Genomic DNA, 21,127 nt, shown 5'->3' with positions numbered 1-21,127 from the left:
ATTTCACAGATACTGCTTGTACTCTCAAAAGTGATATTACCATTGTTTAATGGTCACAGGGAAGAAAATGGCTAGAAGTGAGGTCTTTATAGAAAGGACAGCTTCCCGCATAAGGATATTTATATAAAGAGTAGTGAATTTCCTGAAAAAAACTGGTGCAACTTTCATGTTCCTATACCTATAGACATATTCCATGGGCATTATGAAAATATGATCAAATTTATTAAAGAGCTTTTCGTTTTGTGTCTTTATGAAAATTCTTTAGTAGGTCTATCCATGGAACCGGTCCAGTGGCTCAGTGGCCACTGCTGCACATAGCCAGGCAGAAGACCAGGGTTCAGTTCTTAGGCCGCTTTCCTGCTCCTCATGCTGGCTAGGGCTAGAGCTGAAGTGATGGCAGCATTCAACAGCAACACCCAGAGGCTGCAATAAGATGATACTTTTCAAGCCCACCTGGTGGAACCAGCCTCCAAGCTAATGTGGTTCTCCATTACCAAGCAGAAAACCTTTGCAGGGTTGTCACCTACTTTCTGAAATGTATGTACTACCTCTTGATTCCAAACTTACGCCAGGCATCTTCACCTTCTGCAAGCAACTGAAAACCTGGCTATATGTGGCAGCCTTCAGCAAGCCAAAGGAACTACAAAATCCTTGCCCTGTATCATCTAAACCACAGTCTAGGTCTTAGATGATCCCAGCTAGGCAATGATAGTCCATCTGAGTTATTGCCATTAAATTTATTTGATACTGGTACATATACATACATTTATCCACCATATGTACCTATACATGCTATAATCTAATTTGACCTATTTACCTGACACTCATGTGTGTGTATTTATATACAGTATATATATATATATATATATATATATATATATATTTATTTATTTATTCATTCATTCGATTGGTTTATATTCCGCTTTTTCAGTACTCCAAAGCAGATTACATTCTTTGTATATACTCTTGTTTTGCATGCTTTGAACCTTTTTGCTGGAAAAGCATGATATAAATAATGATGTTGATGAGTAACACATCAAGATTGTGCTGTCTTAAATACTGCTCTCCTCTGCCCTGCTAACAGTACACAGAACCTTTCATGATACATGTACCGTTAGCAGAGGAAATGAGGCATTTCTCTGAGGGTGCTTAGGTCAGGGGATTGAAGCAGTAAGCGTACCTGTGGGGTTATCAAAGGTGCGCATGCTATTGTACCTTCCTTAGCCACTCACACAAAATAGCAAAGTATGCAAGAGCTTTTAGTGCATGCACTTTATGCCAGTTTTCAAAGGAAAACTACTTGGGTAGCTTCTCTTTGAAAATTAGCTTGAAATCTGCATGCCAAAAGTTTCTGTGTACTTTGTGATTACTCAGTCTATTTGGAAATTGCCTTTCAAGGTTCTTCCATTGTGTTGCCAGAGGATGTGGTTAAGGCAGTTAGCTTATCTGAGTTTAAAAGAGGTTTGGACAAGTTCCTAGAGGAGAAGTCCATAAACTGCTATTAATCAAGTTGACTTAGGGAATAGTCTCTGCTATTACTGGCATCAGTAGCTTGGGATCTATTTAATGTTTGGGTACTTGCCAGGTACTTGTATTCTATTCTGGATTGGTCACTGTTGGAAACAGGATGCTGGGCTTGATGGCAACTCCGTATGTTGTTATGTTCTTAATAAAACTTGTGCTAAAACATTTTAGCACATGCTGCTAAAACATTAACATGCACCTAAGAGGTCAATATTCAAAATAATCAGTTAGCCAGTTATCTAGGAGATTCAGTGGGATAAATATCCCATGGAAGAACCCCAATTAAAGTTATCCAGCTAACCATAGATGGATAGCTTTTAACCTAATCAGATATCTTTTAAAAATCACCACTTAAGTTGATAGTTATCTGGTAAGTGCTGAACTGTAGGTAAAAGAAAAAAGAAAAAAAAAGTCACAGGCTTAGATGACAGTTCACAGCCACCCGCCCTCCCAAGCTCAAAATGTTTCAGGGCCACCCTTGCGGCACCCCCTCTTCTCTCGTACTCCTCACAGTAAACCTAATAAGGAACATTGTCCTAGGAACCTAATAAAGAAACTTGTCCTGGGTACCCCACAGCCAGTCGGGTTTTCAGGATATCCACAATGAATATGCGTGAGATAAATTCACCTTTACCGAGTCTCCATGATATGAAAATTTATCTCACGCATATTCATTGTGGATATCCTGAAAACCCGACTGGCTGTGGGGTACCCAGGATAGGCTTGGGAAGCCTTGATATGAAGGGCCCCATGTTGGCCTCACTCCTGCCCCCCACCTGCACCCTAGTTCTGTAAAAATTATCCTTCCTGGGGCCCCCTCCCTTCCTTTATCCCCCCATCCTCCTCTGATCGTTAATCTGCTTTATCTTCGGCCTTGATGGCAGTAGCAGCCTGGCTCTTCAATGGTATGCAAATGCCTCCAGCGAGCGTAGCACTTCTATGGAGCTGGTCTGACAGCATGCACTTCCCGAGTGGCTCTCTAGCAATCATTGAAGCGCCAGGCTGGGTCATGATAGGCTGCTGCAAGAAGCAGAATAAAGGTGGGAGGATTGGGGGTGGGGTGTGGTGGGGGAGGGGAGGGGAGGGGAAAGGCCCCAAGGAAGGAAGGAAACATTTCGCAGGACTGGGGGAGATGGTGGACGGAGGTGGAGGCTGGCACCAGGCCCTTTAAATGTTCTTTATTAAGGGGTGTGAGAGGGGTGTGATTTTTTAAGGGGTGTGAGAGGAGGGGGGATGCTGAAGGGTTGGCCCAGCAGGAGCATATATCTCAAGCTTGGGTGGGTGGGGGGCCTGAGAATGGGCAATTAGGCCTACAAATTGTTTTGTTTTGTTTTTTTACCTGCAGCTTGGCATGTAACCAGATTTATTCTTTTTAAATGTCAAAAGAAAATTTTTGATAAAAAAAATGAATGACGTGTTTTCAAGGGAGACAGGACCTATGATTCACAAATATTCCAACAACTATAAGGAATTATGTAATTTAGTGGCCAAACTAACCACTGATTCAAAGCAAACAGGGGGAGGTCTTAATGAAGATCGGTGTAATGAAATGGCAGGTTTCTTTAAAGAGAAAATAGAAAAGTTACTCGCCAATTTTGATGACAATACACAACAGACAATAACTCTTGACACTAAAGACCTTCCCAAGTGGGATAGCTTTGACCATATTTCAGAAATGGAAACTGAATCCCTGCTGAAAGCTATGAAGCCGGCAAGCCATCCTTTAGATTCCATTAGTAGAGCAGATTTAAAATTAATCCCGGAGGTGATGGTGCCAGTACTCACAAAAATTATTAATACATGTTTAAAAGAAGGAAATCTTCCAACTAATCTGAAAGGTGCAATTGTGCATCCCATTCTTAAAAAGAAAAACCTAGATCCTTCTATATTGAACAATTATCGTCCTGTTTCGAACCTTTCTTTTTTGGCAAAGATGGTAGAAAAGATAGTCTTAAAACAATTAACATGTCATCTGGATTCTAATGACATTTTATATCCCTCACAATCTGGTTTTAGAAGTCATTTTAGCACAGAAACATTGCTTTTATCTCTTTCAGACACGGTTTTAAGAGGGATGGATCATGGGAAAGCGTATTTGCTCATTTTAATGGACTTATCCACGGCCTTTGATACCGTTAATCATAAATTTTTAATTATGAGATTAACGGAAATAGGAATAGATGCAACTGTGTTAAAATGGTTCGAATCTTTTCTAACGAACCGTTTTTTTCAAGTTTAAATGAAAAATACATGCTCCAACAATTTTAACCTTGACACAGGTGTTCCACAAGGCTCCTCATTGTCAGCCCCTCTATTTAACATTTATATGTTGCCAATTTGTCAGTTGTTGTCAGGGCTTGGACTGAAATATTTTTTATACGCAGATGATATTCACATTTTACTGCCAATAGAAACTTCAGTAGAGGATACATGTAAGCTCTTATCAGTATATATGAAGGCTATTAAACAGTTGCTTAGCCAGATGAGGCTTGTTCTTAATGTCGAAAAGACTGAGATTATTATATTGGAAAGAAAGACCACTTTAAGAGAAATAAACCAGGTATATCTACACGACAATATCATCTTACAATTCTCAGAATCTATAAGGGATTTAGGATTTATAATTGATCCAGAATTCACATTTAAGAGACATATCTCAACGAAGGTGAGAGAGGGATATGCAAAATTGCTAATGCTCAGACCGCTAAAACCATTATTAGATACAAATGATTTCCACACTGTTTTGCAGACACTTGTGTTTGGAAGCTTAGATTACTGTAACTCACTTTTGTTAGGACTGCCAGCATCTACAATTCGACCTTTGCAGGTCTTACAGAATGTGGCGGCCAGAATTTTAACAGGGACTAGAAATAATGAACATATCATGCCGATCCTGATTAAGTTACACTGGCTGCCGATCGATTACCGAATCAAATTTAAGGCTATGTGTATTCTGCTTAAGTTGATTTTCGCTGACCAGGTAGATTGGCTAAACGCAGCAATAAAATTACATGTCCCGCAGAGAAATTTGCGTTCAGCAAATAAGGGTCTCCTAACTTTACCAAATGTCCAGTCGGCTCATCTTAACCAGGTGAGGGATAGAGCATTGTCCGTAGCAGGCCCGGGAATTTGGAATTCGCTTCCAGTAGCCTTGAGGTTAGAGCCAAATCTTAAAAAGTTTAAGCGAGAGCTTAAGACCTGGTTTTTTTAGTAAAGCTTATTCGAGTCAGCCTTAAGACAATCTAGGCTGCTTGCAAAGAATTTTAAGCACAGACGCTCATAGAGAAAGATCTTTGTGTTACTAGATTTGTAGTCACTTTTAGACTTTATTTGAGGTTTTTTTTAGATTGTAATAACGTGTGTTTTAACTATTTTTTTTTAATTTAATATTTATTAGTTTTCAATATTCACATCAAGTAAACATTTTACATTGCGTAGATTTATATACACAAATTAAATTCACTATCATAAACTTTTCATTACTTACTCAGTTTAAATCAACAAAGTTCTCATCTACTATTCTAAGCAATCCTGAAGGGGTTTACATTGACGGTTTACAAGAAATCAAGAAAACATTCTTTTCACTATAATATTAGGCCATAACATGAATGCAATAAGACATTTCATTTAATGCTACGATTACTCCAGATTTGGGGGGCTACTTGGTTCAAGGAACTTCTGTAATTGAACAAGTTCAAAAAAAATATACTTCGCATTCAGATGTTTAACGATACACATACTAGGATACCTCAGGCTAAAACCGGAGCCCCTTGCAACTACTTCGGGCCTCAGAGACAGAAATTTCTTACGTCTCTCCTGAGTAATACGGGATGTGTCTGGATAAATCCAAATCTTTTTCCCATAATAAACTTCCTCCCTGTTTCGCATAAATCTCTTTAGAATCAGGTCTCTATCTGCTGAAAAGGTACATAAAAAAAATAATGTCATTTGCTTTTTAACTTCAGATTCCAATGATAGTTCTAAGATCTGAGTCAGATTTAAAGGGTTCTCTTCTTCCTGATTCATTTCTTTAACTTTTTCTCCTTTATTCGGAAGATAATACATTCTTGATATCACAGATAACCCTTCTGAAGGTATTTTCAAAATTTTTATCATATAATCCTTTAACATTTCATAAGCAGAGATCTCTTTTATAAATGGAAAATTCAATGCTTGCAGATTCAAGTATTTTATTTGATTTTCAACATTTTCAAGCTTCTTCACATTTATGTCTTCCACTCTCAGAATCTCAGCTTGAATTTTTTCCACTTTATCCATATGTTGCTCCATCACTTGCAACTTATTAATCTGCTCAGTCATAGTTCTTTCAATTTTTACAAACCTACTGTTTGATTCCAAAGTAATATTAGTCAGGTTTATAACCGCTCTTTCCAACCCCTTCATAGCATGCCACAGGGACTCCATTGGGTGTATAACTTTCCAAAAGCTGTTTCTGAACCAGTTCTCCCCCTCCTGTCGTATTCCCTCTCACAACCTCCTGGATAGCTCTCTTTTCCTTGTCTTCGCTGGTTCTGGGTAAGCTACTCAAATTCAGTTTGTCAAAATTAGTATTATTTCCAGGTAGTATATGTAACTCTTGAGGACTTACCCCAGCTAACACAGCCTCTGACGGGACCTGGGAGGGGGGGGGGTTATCGGAGCACCGGGACTTAGTGTGATCTCCTCGGCCAGCAAGGTCGACATCAGCCCCATGTCGGCGTTTGCAGCGGCCACCTCTACCGGCAGTTGTCTTGTTGCGTCAGTGGCGAAAAAAGTCTCTATCCTCGTTTGGCCACCTTCAGAGATCGGCGATGATGAGGCCACACTTTCTCTGAGCTTGGCTTTTCTTTTTGAATGTGGCATTTTTCAAGAAGAAAATTTTTCAAAGAATTCGAGGCGAGAGCGTTTCACCGACCTTTCACGCGGCGGCCATCTTAAAAATCCCCTCGTCCATCGTTTTAACTATTTTTAATCATGATAGGGTCTTTGATGTACAATCTGAAGGGTTTTAGGACATGAATTGATTTTAGGTATGTTATAGTTTTAGTTAGGAAATATTTTATTTTCTTGTTATGTATATTTTAGAAGTTTACAATGTATTTTAGGTATTAGGATAATTGTATTTTTTAACCTGTTGTGAACCGTTTCGATGGACCTTGAGCGACGGTATACAAAAAAATGTTAAATAAATAAATAAATAAATATAATGGGCATGGCAATGAATTCATTGCTCAATGAGCTTTATGATGTATCAGCCCGTGATATGAAGGTCCTATAAATATTTTCAAATATATATATATAGGGTACATACATTTTGTTTAATAAGCTACAACGTTTGTTCATTTCTAGGAAAATAAAAAAAAGAGTGTGGGTGGAAATTTGTCATTTCAGTACAAATGCTGTTTCCACTTTCGGACTTTGAGGGGTTAAACAGTTATAGAAAACCACATCCTGAATGTCTTCCTCAGTGTTAGAACTAGAGTGTACAAAACGTTATGTTAACTTGAAAACAGGACATAGGTGAAGTAGAAGTCACAGATGTATTATACAAAGGCAACCTGAAGAATACAGTTTTACATGACTTTTACCATCAGTGGAATATTTTAAGATGGTTGTGAAGATATCTATGCTTCACACAACCAAAAACTGTCCAGACTGCAAAGATAGAGCAAAGGTAGCCAGCCAAAGAAGCAGAGGGTGCCGCAAAGACATGAAAAGAAAAAAGAAGAAGAAGGAATTGGAAAAGAAAGGAAGAAGTGAAGACAAAAAAAGAAGAAATACTACTTTAAGAAAGAGAGAACAGAAAACAGAAGGTTTCTGGTTTGTAGGCCTGAAAGACATGGCCTAGTCAGAAAGGAAAAACTGATGGCAGAGGAAAAAGAAATTGAGAAAAGATTTATTTAGAGAGCGCTGAGTCTCTCACGGGAGAGGAAACTGCCAGAGAGACAAAAGCTGCCAGAGAAGCAGAAGCCAGTCAGAGGAAATTGTGTAGGCCCAGAGTTGGCACTCCGAGTGGGGATTATTCTGCTAAGAGGACTGGAGAACCTGTTGCAAATAAGTAGAGCCTGGACAGAGGAGATAGTGATAGGCTTAGAGCTACCACTTCAGGAAGGAAATGTTCCACTAAGAGAATTGGACAACCTGCTGCTAAGGCATGATTGTTGCTGCATCAAGTTTATGCAGACTGTGTTTAAACGCTTTGGGGCCGATTTTAAATTTTACGTGCGGGGGGTACATTTGTGCTCGCTACCCGGCGAGCACAAATGTGCACCCGATTTGATAATGTGCGCGTGCTGCCGCGCGCATGTTGTAAAATCCAGGGTTGGCGTGCACAAGGGGGTGAAGACTTGTGCACCTTGCATGCACCGAGCCCAAGGGGAGCCCCAATGGCTTTCCCCGTTCCCTCCAAGGCCGTTCCGAAATCGGAGCGACCTTGTAGGGAACTTTTTTTTGGATCCCCCCCACCTTTCCCCTATCTAACCCACCCCACGGCCCTACATAAATCCCCCCCCCCCCCCCCACCTTATTCGATGGAGTTTCGCCTCTGGCAGGCGTAACTTGCACTCGCCGGCGGCCTGCTGGCGCGTTAACCTCCGGCATGGCTGATGTGCCAGAGGACTTGGGAATGCCCCCGGCCCCACCCCCGGCCCGCCCCTGGACTGCCACCATGCCCCCGGCCCCGTCCCCAAGCCGCCCATTTTCGAAAGCCCCAGGACATACGCTCGTGCCGGGGCTTGCCCGCGCTGCCGAGCTACCCGCGTGCACAATTGTACCCCCGATTTTATAACATGCGCACGCTGCCGCGCGTATGTTATAAAATCCAGGGTCGGCACGCGCAAGGTGCACACTTGTGCACCTTGCGCGTGCCGAGCCCTGGGGGAGGCCCGATGGCTTTCCCAGTTCCCTCTAAGGCCGCTCCAAAATCGGCCTTGGAGGGAACTTTTTTTTTGGTCCTCCCCACCTTTCCCCACTTTCCCTCCCTTCCCCTGTGTAACCCACCCCCCCCAGCCCTACCTAAAACCCCCCACCTTATTTCGTTGAGTTACGCCTGCCTCTGGCAGGCGTAACTTGCTCACACCAGCTGGCTGCCTGCGCGCCAGGCCCCGACACAGGCCGCTGTGTCGGGGCACTCAGCCACGCCCCCGTACAGCCCCTGGGCCGCAGCCACGCCCCGGACCGTGGCCCCACCCCCGGCCCGCCCCTTTTTCAAAGCCCCGGGACATACGCGTGTCCCAGGGCTTGTGCACGCTAAGGCACACGCAGGGGTAGGTTTTCGGGGGTTACGCGCGTATCTTACGCGCATAACCCTTTGAAAATCTACCCCTTTGTGTACATTTTTGGAGTGTCCTAGCCCTCAGGGTCATGGTATCATCATTAGTGAAGGGACAGACATTAAAATAACAATAAAGATACTGTTTTTTGCAAGTGCTGGCCAAGCTTTTGTTTTAAGAGACCGAGCAGGTGTCTGGCTCAGGTCACAGATGGATTCTGTCACAATAGTTTCTATTTTGTTACTTGTTTATAAATAATCATGTGTTAATCAAATCTAATAAAAATCTTTGCTAGTTAATAAGTTAACCCTTTTTATTAATATTTTGTATAGAATATCATTAGCTTCTTTGTTATTAGTGGGTTATGTTCTGGCTCCCCTTTGTTGTTTGTTTTTTTTTTTTTTACAGAAGTTTGAAAGTCATGAATTTGCCAATTGGAATTTGTGCAAAGAAACCTCCATTTTTACTTTTTCTGTTTCCTTAAAGGCTATCTTCAAAATCTCTCAAACATTAATGAAAACAAATATCCCATCTCAGTCCTGTAGGCGTTGTGCTTCTGGTTTTGGCAGGCATATTGAGGAGACAGTTCATTGTAGTCTGGAAGCCAGGGTCAGCCAGACATTTCTAAATATATAAAACTGATTTATCAGATGCCGCGGTCCTGCTCCCCAAGAAAGCAGGCCAACAGTAGTGTTGAAATGTGGGTGGAATTGCGATGCTGCTAAGTCACATTGTTAATTGTTCTTTGTGTTGACTCAGAGATTTTCTTTATTCAATAAATCACCTCTTTAGAAAAATATTGGCATTGTGGTGGTGGACTTGTTTGTTGACTGAGGTTTCATTCACATTTGGAGTTTAAAGTAGCACCTCATCATCTGACTAGGATGAAATTCTTCTCCAAGAGTGTACGCTGTTAAAATATAGTACGGAAATAGCATAGCAGTTAAAGTCTACATAATATGTAAACCAGACCCAGATTCCGTGCTCCCAGATCCTCTCTGACCTCCTATGGATCTTATCAGCTATAGGATGACAGGGAGTTCCTGAGCATGCATTAGCTCTTAAATTAAGACGAGCAACAGATCCTGAATTAAGAATAAAATAACTTTTCATTTACAATTTTTCTTTTTTGAAAGGGTGCCTGTCTAGTACTATAGTTTTAGTATTATAAACAGAGCCCTCGATTTGCTGTGGCCGAATTTTCAAGGCTCTGTGGCAAGAGTTGGGAAATTCTGTGACAGATTTTTCAACATTCCATGGCAATTATGTAACAAATTTGTATAATTTTGCATATATTTGCTATTTAAACAGCAATTTTTTTAACTTTATAAAAATAAACTCGTTTTCTGACATTTCTGTGTGTCCAGTTAATTTGGTAACTATAGAAAACAGGATCTTAGTGATTGGGGCTGGGGAGGAAGCATGGTAAGGGATCTGGGAATAGGAAGAGAGGAGATCGCAGACGAGGGAAACGAAGAAGGAATCTTAGGCAGGAGGGGTAAAGAGATAAGGGATGAAGAAGGGAAGAAGGAGAAAAAGAGGATGGGAGATTCAGGGAGGATAAGGAAAGGGAAGGAAGGAAGGAAGGAAGGAAGAAGGTCAGGGAGAAAAGAGGTCAGGAGTTGGGATGGCGGAGGGAGAATCAGAGACGTGAAGGGGGAAGCAAGGGAAGTATTGGGAATGGGGTTGGAAAAGGTGGGAAGACTAGGATTGGGAAGAGAAGAGGAAAGAGGGTGGACTAGGGGAGGAGGAGGAGGAGGAGGAGGGAAGATTGGAAAAGAATGGGGAAGGAAGTCACAGCCCCCAAATCACATCTCTATCCCCCTCTTTCCCTTATCCCCCCTTCCAAAGCCCTTTGATCCCTCACTCTCTTTAATTTCCTCTCCTCCACCTGATTACATCACTCATTCTTGTTCACTCCACCCTCCAGGAACCCCTCATAAAACTTGGTTCACTCCCTTCCCCCCATGAATCCCTCATTCACCCTGGTACACTCCTACCTTCATCCCATCCCTCTCTCCCTCCCAGTGTTCACCAGCTCCCTTCCCCCCACAGTCCTCACTTCACTCCCTTCCTCACCCTCATTTCCAGTTCGCTCTTTCCCTCCCTCTCCTCCCCCCTAATAGGATCCCTCCCTATCTTCCCACTCTGTCCCTCCCTACCTCCACCCCCAATCCCCCAGTCAGTTTACTCCCTCCCATCCTCAGTTCACTCTGTTCCTCCCTCCCTCGACCCCATCCTTAGTCACTCCGTCTCTCCCTCTCTTCCCTCCCATTCCCAGTTCATTCTGCCCCTCTCTCTCTTCCCAATCCCTAGTAGATTCACTTCATTTCCCCCAATCCCATCATCCCCAAGTCTTTCCATTTCTCCCCCTCCCCCCCATGATCACAGGTAACTCCCTCTGTGCCCCTGGATCCCCCCACTCACCTGCTCATGAAGTTAAACAGTAGGAGGAGATGGGTGGCCTTACAATGCCTCTGGTGCCTCCTTCCTCTCCTCCCCTGCTTTAGGCCACATGGCCACATGGTTGAAAGTGCAATGCTCACTCCCAGCAGCAGAGGAGGAGGAGGAGGAGGGCAGTAGAGGTGCTGCAAGGCCACCTGTCTCTTCCTCCTGTTTAACTTCATGAACAGGTAAGTAAGGATATCTGGGGTGGGGGTGAAAGTGCAGAAGTGAAAGTTGCACCTCTCACACTGCACCAGTGATGCTCTTTTGAGCAGGCGGGCAGGAGAAAAGCAAGAGAGAGGAGTGGCTGTCCACTGCCACCATTGCATTTTTTTTTTTTAGAAGATCGCTGGTCTCCTGCAGCAATCTGGCCGGACTTGGCCAAATCCATGGCAAAGGCCAAATTTTGCGGCCCTTTCCACAGCTGCAAAATCACAGGAGACTAGTGACCGTGATTATTTGCTCTATGAGAAGCATTTCAACATGTGAAGTATTGCTTTAAAGGACAATTTTAGAGGGATGACCATCCATTGCACAAATCATCTCGCTGTTAGATGTTTCTGCTTGAATGGAACATCTGTGCTATAACTGTGCACAATTTAAAGTTTATAATTGTTTTAGATTTTCTACCATCACTTGGGTAACGTACTTTACAAGCGAGTTAGAAAGTTGTAATACATGAAATGAAATGAAATGGGGGGTTCTATAAATATGAGGCTGAGGCCTGAAGGCTAGAAACTTTTGAGAAGTGCATCATGACAAAATGAAGCTTATACTGGCATTCAGTTATGAAACTGACTATTGTCATAAATAGCCAAAAATACTTCCTGCGTGGGGAAGCATTTCTGGAGATGGCATTTGTAGACCTGGCATTTGTCTCCTTGTTTACAATGACACTTGCTGGCTAGATTAAGGGTATGCTTGCACTGAAATCTGGAAGACTGATGTGGTTCTTGAGGAAACACTGCAGTTGTGTGGACTATAGGTACCAAAAACTGCTAGCTACAGTAAATGAAGCCTTGGCCTTGAGCCTCATCTCATCATCAACATGATAGTTTCTGAGAGGTGCAGCAAGAAACTGAAGCCCAGAAGGAGAAAGAGACATAGAAAAATCATTTTCACTGCATTCAAAAGTAGGATTGTCTTACAATTGTGCATTTAAAATATTATATCTTTGATCACAGGCTTCAAAATGAGTGGTTTAGAATTGTGAATAGGTTATTTACTCTTTCGGATAATAGAAAGACTAGGGGGCAACTCTATGAAGTTAGCATGTGGCACATTTTAAAACTAATCGGAGAAAGTTCTTTTTTACTCAACGCACAATTAAACTCTGGAATTTGTTGCCAGAGATGTGGTTAGTGCAGTTAGTATAGATGTGTTTAACAAAAGGATTGGATAAGTTCTTGGAGGAGAAGTCCATTACCTGCTATTAAGTTCACCTAGAGAATAGCCACTGCCATTAGCAATGGTAACATGGAATAGACTTAGTTTTGGGGCACTTGCCAGGTTCTTAGGCCTGGATTGGCCACTGTTGGAAACAGGATGCTGGGCTTGATGGACCCTTGGTCTGACCAGTATGGCATGTTTTTATGTTCTTATGGCCAGTGCTAAGGACTTTCGTGCGGAGGACCTGGCTTCAGTTCCTGGGCCAGATCTTCACTCCCCAGATCAGCTAGTGGTGAGGATAGTGTGGGGGCAGAATTCACAGCCCCTAGAGGAGGCAAGGATTACCAGTCATTGTCCAACAGCATCACCTCTTGGTCAGATGTAGAGCCCAGGATTACAGGATTAGGATGTCCTGGTCCATGGGCCCTGGCTAAGAACTGGGTCTATGATGCCCGAGCCACACGAACTAGAAGGGGAAGATGAATAAGAGACAATATCTGGATAGATGAGCATGAAGACTCATCATCATCTCATTTATTTGCTTCACGTTCTTCCAGTAATTGAGTTTGGAAGAGTGTTACAGATGGATAGGCCATTAATAGGCAGTAATGTAAATTGGTGAAAAATTTCATAATTGAGATGGGAGGGTTACAATGAGCATACGACACAGCCACAAGTGATAGCAACCATTTAGCAATGAGCAGTAGACATCGAAAACAGCAAGATAATTTAAAATCATAGACATATTTCAACAATATGTCAATATTCTCCTACCCTCACCCAGTCCCACACAAATTGGGGGATGGGTGAGGTAGGAGAACCAGGGGGTGAAGCTTTATAAATAGGAGATTGGGGGTGGGAAGGGGAGTAGCTTTTAGGCTGTATGGACAGTGCCAGGGGAAAGGGATTGTAGGAGCAGCCTAACATACCATGTGGGCTGAGATCAGAAACACAATTTGGGCAGCAAAACGTTGTAGAGTAAGCATGGTTCAGTGGAGAAGAACATCCAAGATGATTCAGCTACCCAGCCCTGAACGTTGGAGGGCGAGGATTACATATTTTTAAAATAAATAATCAAATATATATATGGTCTAAACACTTCAATAAATAGCCATGTCTTTAGTTTCTTCCTGAAGGTCAGTAGATCATGGCAAGCCAGTGGTAGCAAGTTCCAGAGGGGGGTGGGGGTGTCAAATCTAAAAAGGTCTTTTTTTCTCATGCTGGAGAGTCGTATTTCTTTGGGGGCTAGTACTACCAGACTAGAGTGTGGCAATGTGACCAGTGGGTGGGAGGGAGTGTACAGGAGAGTCAAGTTATCTAAGTAGAGCAGTGCCAAGCCCTTGAGTGTCTTGAAAGCCAAGACCAGAAGTTTGAAATTGTTGCAATAAGGGAAAGGGAGCTAGTGTAAGGTTTTTAAGCGTGGAGTGACCCAGTTGAACTTGCTAGTGTTGAGGAGGCAATGCGCTGCTGTGTTTTGAATGACCTGCAGGTAGTGATTTAGGTTTTTTTGGGGGAGATCAAGGTGGAAGGAGTTGCAATAATCCTGACTGGAGTTTACCCAGTCAGGACTATTGCAACTAGTCCTGAGTTTCTGTAGTTGTTAAAAAGCTGACTTTGTGACAGATAATATTTGAGCCTCAGTGGTGAGTTTGAAATTCAATTAGAAACCTAGGCTTTGGACTTGGTGGCTGAAGGGCACAGTAGCACCTTCTACAGTTACTTTATAATGGATATGGGTATGGCCAGTCTATCTGATTCATAGCACTTACATCTTTTGCGGATTTAACTTTACTTACAAGAAGCAGCCAGTCTGAGATCATCTTAAATCATTTGCTTATTTAATTACAGAACATTCCACTTTTCAGCACTTCAACGTGGATTACATTCAGGTACTGTAGGTTTATTCCCTATTCCCAGACGGTTTATAATCTCTATTTTGTATGTGAGGCAATGGTGGGCAAAGTGACTTGCTCCAGGTCACTAGGAGAGGCAATGGGTTTTGAACCATGGCTTCATGGGTTGGTAGCCCACTACTCTAACCACTAGGCTACTCCTCCACTCCCTTTGTTTTGGCTGGTCAGGGTCTGAGCCCAGGGGGCACAGTAGCTGAATATCTTTTATGTAGGAATGAAAGGGGATCTAGAAATCTCTAATTTGTTTGACAAGTGGAGGCAAGTGTGGTTGGCAAGATGGAGCCTTGTAGTACACCACATAGGAGGGGAAGCACCACATGGTGACCTGCAAGCCAAAGGAGCAGAAGGAAACTGCCAGTACCCTTTTTCTGCCCAAAAAATTAACTAATAGCAATTTAATGAAGGTTATGAAGCCATGATTGCGTTTCTGCTCTATAACTTGGGCATAGCTGAGTCCTTATCTTGCTAGCCACCCTGATTTCAGGATTTCTCAGCCCATAGGCTAGACAAGTTTTATAATATCATTCTCTCCCCATATGGTATTTCCAAGGACTGGATTAAATGTAGACAAGTTGGCAAACTCTTTAAGTAATCTTCCATTTAACTCCATTACTGAATAGACCACTTAATAATAATCAATCTTTCAGAGATAAATATAGATAGAAAGGTAAAGGTACACCCTCTATTTTATAAATAAAAGCATATTTTCTGTTGTAATGAAATGTTGCCACGGTTCTAGATTTATTATCATTTTCTTAATCCTTCTCTTGCTATATATCATCTGAGTAAAAATATTCTAAAATGCAGAAAAAACTATTTTGCAAAAAGAACAGAGAAATGTTTGTCTTCACTACCATCTGGAAAAAGACATTGTTTCCCAAGTACTCGTGCCATAAGTAAAGAACGCTGCTGCATGTTACATTCCCAGTTTGTTGGTTGCATATCGTTTCTTGTATGACTCCTAATACTGCCAAGCTCTCTGTGATTTGCCAGCAAATAAGCTCAAACTCAGCCTTTAAATTCCACGATATTTGATATCCCTGTCAGACAGGTACTATAAACCTGTGATGACAAAAATCACTTTGTAAAAGTTAAGCCTTACAATCTCCTAGCCATATATGCCTTTGGTCACAGGATCACGTTACCTCCAGTGAAATAGCTGGAAACCCACTGGTTGAAATGAAAGCAGTTACAGGCATGATTGCTGCTGAACAATAAGTATGCTTGCTTTGTGATATTCTGCTATTTTATGCTCAATTTCATTTATACAGCTACGGTGCAGTAATAATGGCATATGAAGCTTAGAATGTATAATTTTCTGAGTCAAGGTCATCAGAGAAATGACTTCATACATGACCATCCTAACTACACAAGAAAGAGCTCCAGCTGGATAGTACTTTACAAACGGGTGCCTAGGGTGGCACTATCAGGCCTTGTATACATGCTTGATACCTACTGATCCCAGTTAATAACAAATTGACTGAGAGCCATCAAGGTTTTTGCTGTAGGAGGACTTTGATTCCTGTAACAAGCAACATACAAGAATCCAGTTCATATGAAATGAGGGTAGTGCAGTCTCATGCTGAAAAGAGCAAGGGCTGCATAAAAGTATACATTGAATATTTTCTTTATTCCATTTCTCAACTGGTATCACTATGAAAATGTCCCACGATACTGGGGTGGTCCTCCCTGTTTCCCCCTTTCATGCTGCTACGGAGCTGTCAGCAATGGTTATGTGCAGCACCCTTTATGTGCAACGGAATAGTGGTTTCATGTTTTTTTATTCACTATTCTGTCCTTTTTAATCCCGAGCCCGGGGTGGTCACAGTTTGTGAGTGGAACTGCTGCAGAGCTAAGCACTGAACATGGGACTGAATTTACCCGCTGTCCCTCTGTTGCTGGGCTTTGCTCTATGAAAAGTTCTTTCAGGACCAAGAGCCACTGGTATAATCAGTGGGACTTTTGTGTACCACGCTGTGCTAGAGGATTGTACTTTGTTTATTCCCATTGTCCTCCTCATGTTTTCTTTGCTCTGTGAAAAGAATGCAGGATGGTGCTTTGATGATCTGATTAATTGCAGCATGGTGTTAGGTATTTTTAACACACTCAACAGGGAAATACAAGCCCATTTCTTATAGGCTATTCCTCTTACCTCCAGGGAATCCATCCCAAATCTCCAATCGGTCATAGCGACAGAACACTCCGCCTGGAGGATTAGAGTCTGGTTCTAGATCAAAGCTTTCAAACTCCAGTATGATCTCCAGCATCTTGGGTGCAAAGATAATGTAAGTACATTCCAGGCCATTGGGGTATTTCTCAGGGAACCCTGGAGACTTGATCACGCCAGTGGGTGCAGTAAAGTTTCTGGAACACTCAGGTCCTACATGACAAAGACAAAAACAAAAAGCATAATCTCTGCATAAAACATTCATCCAGCTGCTTTACATAGCAACTGTTAGCATGTAAAGGGATCTAATTCACATCTATTCCATTACCTCCAGTTCTACAGGGCAATTTGAAAATGTGCATTTGCTGTAAAAATATATGACAAATATGAAGTCATGTGGGAACAATAAAAGTGTAAGTTGTAGAATTCTTGACAGAGCCCCAGAGAAATAATTATAGTCCCTTCAAGCTTAAGTCTTTGCATTTCCAGGATGACAGCCTTTTTATTGGTGAAGTGCTATAGACTGCTGGCAGATTTGAATTCAGTGCAGTGGTTTTAGATTCCTAGACCAGTGACTCAGTAACTCTGCCAGATGTGACCTATGCCTTTTTGACAAACTAAATGTGAAAGGCAATTCGTACATGTGCCCGGGGGTGAGGGACTCACTCTGAGTAGTGTTGACACAGGTGCAGCAGTAAAAGTGCTGCTGTTAGTGTAGGCAGGGTAAACTGCGTGATTATGGGCAGCAGCGCTAGCAGAAACCCAATATCAATGCTGACACACTAACCTTCCCCCGAAACTAGCAACTGGGATACAGTTTTGAGTTCTGAAAATTGTCACTGGCTGGAATAAATGGGACTGAAAGGACAAGTTATTTAATCATAAAAATGTCAGGTCACCTGATCACTACTTCACATGGAGTCTGCCTCAACACGTCAAGCGCACGCATGCAGTATTTTTATGCTATTTCAAGATTTATCAAGCTGTAGCTAGACATGTCAGTGATTCAATTACTCATAACATAGGAAAGCAGGGTCTGCTGCACTAAGTGGCTGATTCACGCCTTTAGGAGTTGGAAAACAGGCTGAGGCAAACAGATATTCAAGCAGGCTGGCGAATAAAATTGTTTGCTATTCAAAGCTAGAACGAGAGGCTGTGCAGGAGCACGGACAGGGCAAAATTTAATGTTTAATGAGGCACTTTGGGGCCATCCAGCTCCGAGTCATGGAATGCATTCATTGCTTCACTTCTCTGTATCAGTCATGACATGTTGTTCTGGTGACAACGGCCCCCCCTATAGAAAAAGATGGGGAATCCACATTGAACATACATGGGCCATGATGTCTAAGGGCAAAAAGTCAAAACTGCCTACCCGCACACACTTCAGTTCCCACTCCACTTCATTTGCAAACACTCCGAAATATTTATCTGCCCTAGCTCCAGAGTAGTCAATGGGGATATCCCCACCAACATGAGTCCAGTAAAAGCCAGCACTAGTAAAATAGGGCACACACAGCTCACTTCAGTTTTAAAGCAGAAAATGTGAAGGGAAATGAAGACAAGAAAAAACATATACAGGAAAATGCAGAAAAAGTATGTTTCCACACAGCAGAGGCTAATTAAGCACCTTCTATGAAAAGAACTGTAAGGATTTTTGGACAATCAGGAGAACTAAAAAGAAGTAGTTAAGAAGATCTCAGTCTCAAGTGTTGAGGCTGGCACCGAGCTTCTCATGAAATAATTAACACATTTCAGCAGATCGCCATATACTGAGTCTTTATAAGAGGAATCATCACACACCACACCTTCTGTTCTAGCACATAATGCGAAAGGCAGAAGAAATGGATACCGATCCCATTTCCTGAGAGAATGAGTAGGGCTGCAGGGGCTTCATCATTTCAAAAAAAAAAAAAAAAAAAAGCCCACTGCTTGCAGTATCTAGGACTACAGGCAAGCCTCAGTATCTAGGGACCAGAGAGATACTGATACTCCAAAGGCTACCAGAAATCAACTCACTAGGTACAGAAAGGAGAGGAAGGCCTACAAGCCTAGCTTTCATCTCAAGGAAACGAGAGGCCTCAGTGGAAGGGTTAGTCTCACATTTCCCATAGCTCAATGGGGAATACTTTGGATCACTGACAATGTTACAAAACCGCAGACATAGAATCACATTCATGCTACTGTAAATAGCATTGACGTGACATCCATGGGCCTATATACTATTCTGGAAGGTTACTGCAGGTAATTTTTCAAAAATAACGCACGTGACCAATCAATTCCACTTTAACTCGTGTTTACTAAAATAATGACATGCACAAAAAGAGACACAAAAAAAGGACACACTCCCACAGACCTGGGATCCAATTTCCTCCCTTTCCCCACTACAAATCTCAAATCCATGAGCGGAGCCCATCCCGCTTGCACTAGAAGAAGGGGGAGGCCTCCAGGCCGTGAGCAGTGGGAGCACTGGGCGGCCGCCTAGAGTGCCATGGGTCAGGAGCCGGCAACTGCATAACCTTTTCTTCTTCCCGCCCCCCCCCTCCCCCCGCGGCCCGGAAGAGGAAGTGGCGGGTCCGCGCGGGCGGGAAGAAGGAAAGGTCATGCAGTCATAGCCCGATGAGGGAAGAAAAGCAACAGCGCTGTCCCCCACCCTCCTCACCGCAGGTGCAGGAAGTAGAGCCGTGCCAGCCCCTGTGCTGCCTCAAGAAAAATGAAGAGTTCCCCATCTGTTGCGGTGGCTGAAGGAGGAAGCTACTGCTGTGCTTCTGATGGGAAGTGGGGTAAGAAGTGAGAGAGTGTGTTTGTGTCAATGAATGTGTTAAGAGTCTGTGGGTGGGTGCGTGTGTATGGGAGTGAGGGTGCATGTTTGTGTGTGAGAGAGGGAGCTGTGTGAAGGGGTGTGTATGTGTGAGAGAGGTGTGTATGTGTGAGAGAGAGAGAGAGCCTGTGTGAGGAAGAGGGGAACTGGAGATCACTGGGCGGGGAGCAGGGGCAGAGAAGTGAGAGGGGGAGGAGGGATGGGAGAAGTGAATGGGGGAAGGAGGGACTGAGAAGTGAATCCTGGGGAGGGGGGTGCCAAAGGAAGTATCCACCCTGGGTGCCAAATACTTTAGGTACGCCACTGTCTTATCATATTACACTGATTTACCAAGTCAGAAGATGCCACAGAAGACATTATTGAGGTTCATGATGGGATTTCCCATATTTTCTGATCACTTCCTTCACTCCCTAGGTGTCCTTAATCTGTTGCACAAGACCTATTCCCTGCAAGGCACTCACCGTTCCTCACACCACAGATAGAGGTGCAGGTCCCAGGGTAAATCAGCCTGTGGGGGCAATCTTAACATTTGCATTTAGTTAAATGCTTGCTATGCTGAGGTATAAGCAACAACTTCCCCTGCCCTTTTCCTCATCCCTCTCCCCCCCCCCCCCAACATGACCCTCTTCTGCTTCTTTTTGCCAGTAGGAAGAGAGCAGTGTGACTGCATTTTCATCTGCTGGCTTCACCTTGAAGTATGAATGTGTGGTGCCAGGAGATCCTGTGAGACCATGTGGCCCGGCACATTTTAGATTTCAGCTCGAAGTCAACAGATGCGGAGACAGACACAGCTAAGAGCCGCTACTCTCCTCCTGTCAATAGGAGGGAGGGGGGGGGGAGCAGAGAATCACACTGGGGAGAAGGCAGGGTTAGAGGGACAACAGCTTTGTTGGAGGAGGGGCGAAGAGGCCTCCACTATTGCAATACAGCTGCTGCGAGTGGGCTGGGTGGGTGATAGACTGGTTGAGAAGTACCTGCTTACCAATGTGCTGGGACCCCCAATGCTTGGAGCCCAAATGGTTGCCCTGATTCACTCTACCCTAGGGATGGACTTGGGGTTACAAAGGGAGGACGACACAACACTACAACCACCATATTAAGAGGCTGAAATGGACCTTTCCTCTCTTGCTTCATCTGAGTCAGACTAAAATATAGGCAATGCCCTAGACAGAGAGGTTCCTGTAAGGCAATCAACTTCTTACCAGAATTTGCAGCAGTTGTTGGATCTAGAATGAGATGTGACCCATGATAGCAAGTTTATTTAGAGAAACAACATGAAGTGTTGAGATCTTTAGTGACTTCTCACAAGAATCAGCAGGCTCAACATGTTGCTTACTTATTTGTCATGTGTGAGGAACAGGAGACTAATACTGCAACCGTGCCTCAAATGTTTGATCAAAATTTGATTATTTATTTAATTTATTTATTTAAAATAATTTATATACCACTTTATAAAATTTGTTTTTGTCAAAGTGGTTTACATTGGAAAGGGTAATAAAATAAAAAAGAATAAAATAAAATTATAGAAAAGGTAATAAATAAATAAAATTAAAATTAAAAGTACTGATATTTGAGCAATATTTGACTGGCACATATTAAA

General features: G+C 42.8%; 1 protein-coding gene across 1 annotated transcript in view; it reads right to left on the bottom strand.

Annotated features, from left to right (window-relative positions):
- Window positions 1–21,127, bottom strand: part of NRP1 (neuropilin 1) — a 487,056-nt gene that overhangs the window by 194,867 nt on the left and 271,062 nt on the right. Inside the window, 1 exon segment of the mRNA XM_029587037.1 lies at window positions 16,695–16,922. Coding sequence (XP_029442897.1) covers window positions 16,695–16,922 — 228 coding nt within the window.

Source organism: Rhinatrema bivittatum, chromosome 2 (genome assembly GCF_901001135.1).
Source record: "Rhinatrema bivittatum chromosome 2, aRhiBiv1.1, whole genome shotgun sequence".
Taxonomy (NCBI): domain Eukaryota; kingdom Metazoa; phylum Chordata; class Amphibia; order Gymnophiona; family Rhinatrematidae; genus Rhinatrema; species Rhinatrema bivittatum.
This window is presented reverse-complemented; position numbering and strand designations above follow the sequence as displayed.